At 52.2% G+C, this 4,059-nt stretch overlaps 1 protein-coding gene across 1 annotated transcript in view; it reads right to left on the reverse strand.

Annotated features, from left to right (window-relative positions):
- Positions 1 to 920, reverse strand: part of GNAQ (G protein subunit alpha q) — a 292,728-nt gene extending 291,808 nt beyond the window's left edge. The window contains exon 1 of the mRNA XM_022573465.3: positions 8 to 920. Coding sequence (XP_022429173.1) covers positions 8 to 143 — 136 coding nt within the window. The 5' untranslated portion in view covers positions 144 to 920. The remainder of the gene's footprint in view (positions 1 to 7) is intronic.
- Between the last annotated feature and the right edge of the window lie 3,139 nt (positions 921 to 4,059).

Raw genomic sequence — 4,059 nt, forward strand, 5'->3', positions numbered from 1 at the left:
TACTCACCGAGCAGCAGCAGCTTGAGCTCCCGGCGGGCGTCCCGCTTGTCCCTGCGGAGCTGCCGCTCAATCTCGTCGTTGATCCGCCGGGCTTCCTTAGCCTCCTCGCTCAGGCAGCACGCCATGATGGACTCCAGAGTCATTCTTCCAAAGTGCCTCCGCTGCAGCCCCGCCGGCACCCCCTGCTCACACGCGCGCACACACACCCTCCCGCCCTCGCTCCCCCGAGGCAGCGGTGGCCGCCGAGCCCCCGCCGCCCGGGCGCGCGTCCGGGATGAGCTCGGGGAACCGCCGCGGGGGCCGCGGCCAGGGCCGGGGCCACTAGGTGGGCCGGGGGTGCGGCGGGAGGTGGCGGCTCGAGCCGCCGGGAGGAGCGAGGCGGACGCGGGAGGCGGCCGCGGGCGCTGGCTCGGGGGGCGCACTGGGGAAGGCCGCCGCGCCCGGCCTCGCTCAGACGCCCGCGCCTCCTTCCCCGGGAACGGGCGGCCCGCCTCGCCCCCCGCGCCGCCGCCGCGGCTCCCCTAAGCCGTGCGCCCGGCGGCGAGAGCACATCCACCGGGGCGTCCCCGCAGCGAGCGACCGCCGACGGCTCCCTGCGCCCGGCGTGCTCGCTCCTCGCCGCCGCCTGACACGGCTCCCGGGCGCCCTCGGCCCTGCCCGCGCCCACCGCCCGGCTCGCGCCCAAACCCGACTCGCCGGCCCGCCCGCCCGGCCGCCGCGCGCTCCTTCGCCTCCGCCTCCGCCTCCGCCAGACGCCCACCCCCGGCCCGGATTGCCTGGCGCGGAGCGGCTGCTCAGTGCTCGCCCTCCCCCTCGCCACACACACACATTTTCTTCTTTCTCTGAACTGGAGCACAGATCCGGGAGGGAGGCGGCGGCGGCGGCGGCAGAAGGAGGAGGAGGAGGAGGGAGAGGATGGGCGTGGGAGGAGGGGAGCGGGAGGCGGAGCCGCCGGCCCCTCCTGAAAGGCTTTCCTGGGCTCGCAGCCGCCGCGGCGCGCCTCCTAGTGCGGCTCTCCCCTCGCTAGCGCAGCTCCCGCTCCCGCGCCCTAGGTCTGGCCCACCGGCTCAGCGGTCACGGCCACCCCCGGCGGGGGGCGGGGCCGGGTCGCTGAGGCAAAGCCGGGGCCGCCGCCAACCTGCAGCTGCCGGCTGGCCGCCCGGGCGTGGTAAAGCGGGAATATGGCGGCCTCCGCCCGCCAGCTGCCCACTGGCCCCGGAACGCGGCCGCGGCTCCTCCGAAAAGGCGGGGATCTCGGCCCAGTAAGCCCCCAGCACCGGCCGGCGCCGTGAACACCCTGTCCGGCTCCCCCGAAGACGGCCTCGGCGCTCCCGCCCCCGGCTTCGGGGCAGCGCGGATCAGCTCCGCCGGGCGGCTCTTGCCCAGTTCGGTGTTCTTTCCCGTTCCTATTTCTAAAACGCCATTTGGTTAGAAAGTATCTCGCGTCACCTCTGACCCCAGTTCTGTCGTAGCAAATAAGATACACTCAATCGTGGAGTGTGACTGGAGAAGAGAAGGAACTGTCACTGTCTCGCGGAGGGAGGACGGGGGAGATTTAACAGGAGAAACTGTTCACAAAGTAACTGGAGATAGAAATCTAAATCCTGAGCAGAAAAATGAAGCGGCCCAGTTTCCAAGAGTCCCCTGATAGCTTCCAACTTTTCATGCCATTGAAGTTGTTTTGTTTTTGTACAAGCTCTCCTCTTGTTTTTGAGAAAGGCACACGATGTTTAACAGACAAGTAATCGACTTTACCATTCTAGACCGAGATGGAATTATGACTTCTGGGAAAATGCAAAGTAATGTGAAATAAAAGAAATGGAAAGAATAAAAGAGGAAAATGGGAAAACCAGGATCGCTGCAGCAAAATGCCATTCTAGTATTTTGTTTTTCCACTTTCGATTGAGGCAGTTTACTTTAAATGTTGTTTGCTTATTTTGTTGTAACATGTGTCTGATAAATGGCCAGAAAAACTCCTTGCTCGTTCAAGTTTTATTTGATCTAATAGCTACAAGAGGTGAAACTCATACTGCTTTCTGCCTTAATGGAGCCTCAGGTCTTGAGAGTAAATTGTATCTTAAGAAGGGAATCCCTTTTCCACATTTTATGTTTTCTCTGAGATGTCTCTAGTGCAACCTCCTGATCCAGAATGTAAAGTGAGGGCATGACTCTACTATTGCTATAGGTCAAGAGTGCACATAGGATTCTTGGATGATGGGTGTGCGACTGCCTTCTTTCATTTGCCATTACTTCCACCCCTTGAGACACACACACACAGCACGACTTAGATCAAACAAGTCATCCAGACATAAGATCTATATTTTAGGCTCCCCTTTTAAAAGGATATTTGGCCTAGAAAATGCAGTTATCCCTTAGTTGAATCCAAGGATGCAGAACCTGTGGATAAGGAGGGCCGACTGTAATTAAATTTCACCTTGGCCAGGAAAGCAGAAAGGACAAACTTCACCCCCTTTATGTGAACGCTGTGAAATCAAAATTTAAAATTAAGTGACTAATGAAGTTAAAGACTGAAATTCAATACGCCAAAATTTTAAATGGCTTCAAGGGAAAAACTTAATTATAAGTTTGCATCCTCTCAAATATGTCTATACATGAATTGCAGAGAGATACAAAACATCAGAAAAATAACAGAAAGCTTCAAATTAAGTGTCTGGTTTCCTTGCCAAGGATCCTCTGAGATTTTTGAAAATGTCTCCCAAACTATGCTATTAAGCTATCAGGTACTCCATTTTGACTGAATTGACCTAATATATTTATTTATTTATTTTTATTTTTATTTTTATATTTGGCTGTACCGGGTCTTAGTTGCGGCACACAGCATCTTTAGTTGCGGCATGTGGGATCTAGTTCCCTGACCAGGGATCAAACCAGGCCCCCTGCATTAGGAGCGTGGAGTCTTAGCCACTGGACCACCAGGGAAGCCCCTGACCTACTTTTTGATGAAAGGAATTAAATTCTTTCAACACATTGTAGAACAAGAAAAGTCTGTTTTGTCACCCCTATATGCCTAGCATCAGGGACACTCCTTGGCACTTGGTAGATATTTGAATGGATTAGACAAATCAATAGGAGGATGTTCCTTCAAGTATTGGGAAGAAATCAGGAAGTAAGGAAAACCAACACTCTACAGCGATAAAGTCATATATGAGTGTCAATAAGGAAACAGGAAAATTTCAAGTCTGAGCCCAGATCTACTCAGAAACCTTTGCATATGTATCTGGAAAGCATTTGCCAAGAAAATATTCATACAACCTAAGTCAAGCGAACAAAATCCATGTAGAAACTACTGAAGTTGTTGACCATGTTCTAGAAGCAAACATGCTAAATATTCAACTAAACATGGATCATGTTACAAAGTCCCAGTTCATTAAATCAACAAACTTATTCATTGCCTACCATATGTAAACAACTAAGATGAAAATGCAAGAAGAGAGATACTAAGATGAATAAAATATGGTCGGTCCTTGCCCTCAGTAGGCTTAACGTCTTAGGGCTCTGAACAGCTATAATAAAAGAAAATGAAATCAATTTGTATTAAAGTTGGGATACAAGTAAAATATAAAGGTATAAAAAGGGAGGAATCATTCATTCTGTTCAGGAGAACTGAAGACTTCACAGGAAAGGGGACATTTGGAATGAATAGGTTTTCGATAAATATGTATCTACACCACTTAAGAGGAAATCAGCAATTTCAAATCACCCCCGAACAGACAGTGAGATGATAAACCATTTCGAGAATTCAAGGGCAATTACTAGATAACTGAAAAGCAAACCACAAAACCTTAGGAGCAGTGAACACCAGAGGAAAATGGAAAGACTATCACCTCTTCTGTGACATCCTACCTCCACTGTCATGTCATCCTGTCCTTTGGGTACTGGCAAAAGAAAACAGTCAAAGGCATAGTTCAGTCTCCAGGAGTGATCCTAGGGTCAAAGAGTGTAAAGGTCACAGCCACACTCTTGTAAAAGATGCTTGGGGGGAAGGAAAAGCCTGCACTTCTCTTGTTCCCAGAGTCACTGAGCATGGCTGCTTCACAC

Source organism: Delphinapterus leucas, chromosome 6 (assembly GCF_059928025.1).
Source record: "Delphinapterus leucas isolate spDelLeu-1000000601 "Yukka" chromosome 6, BTC_Dleu_Yukka2, whole genome shotgun sequence".
NCBI lineage: Eukaryota > Metazoa > Chordata > Mammalia > Artiodactyla > Monodontidae > Delphinapterus > Delphinapterus leucas.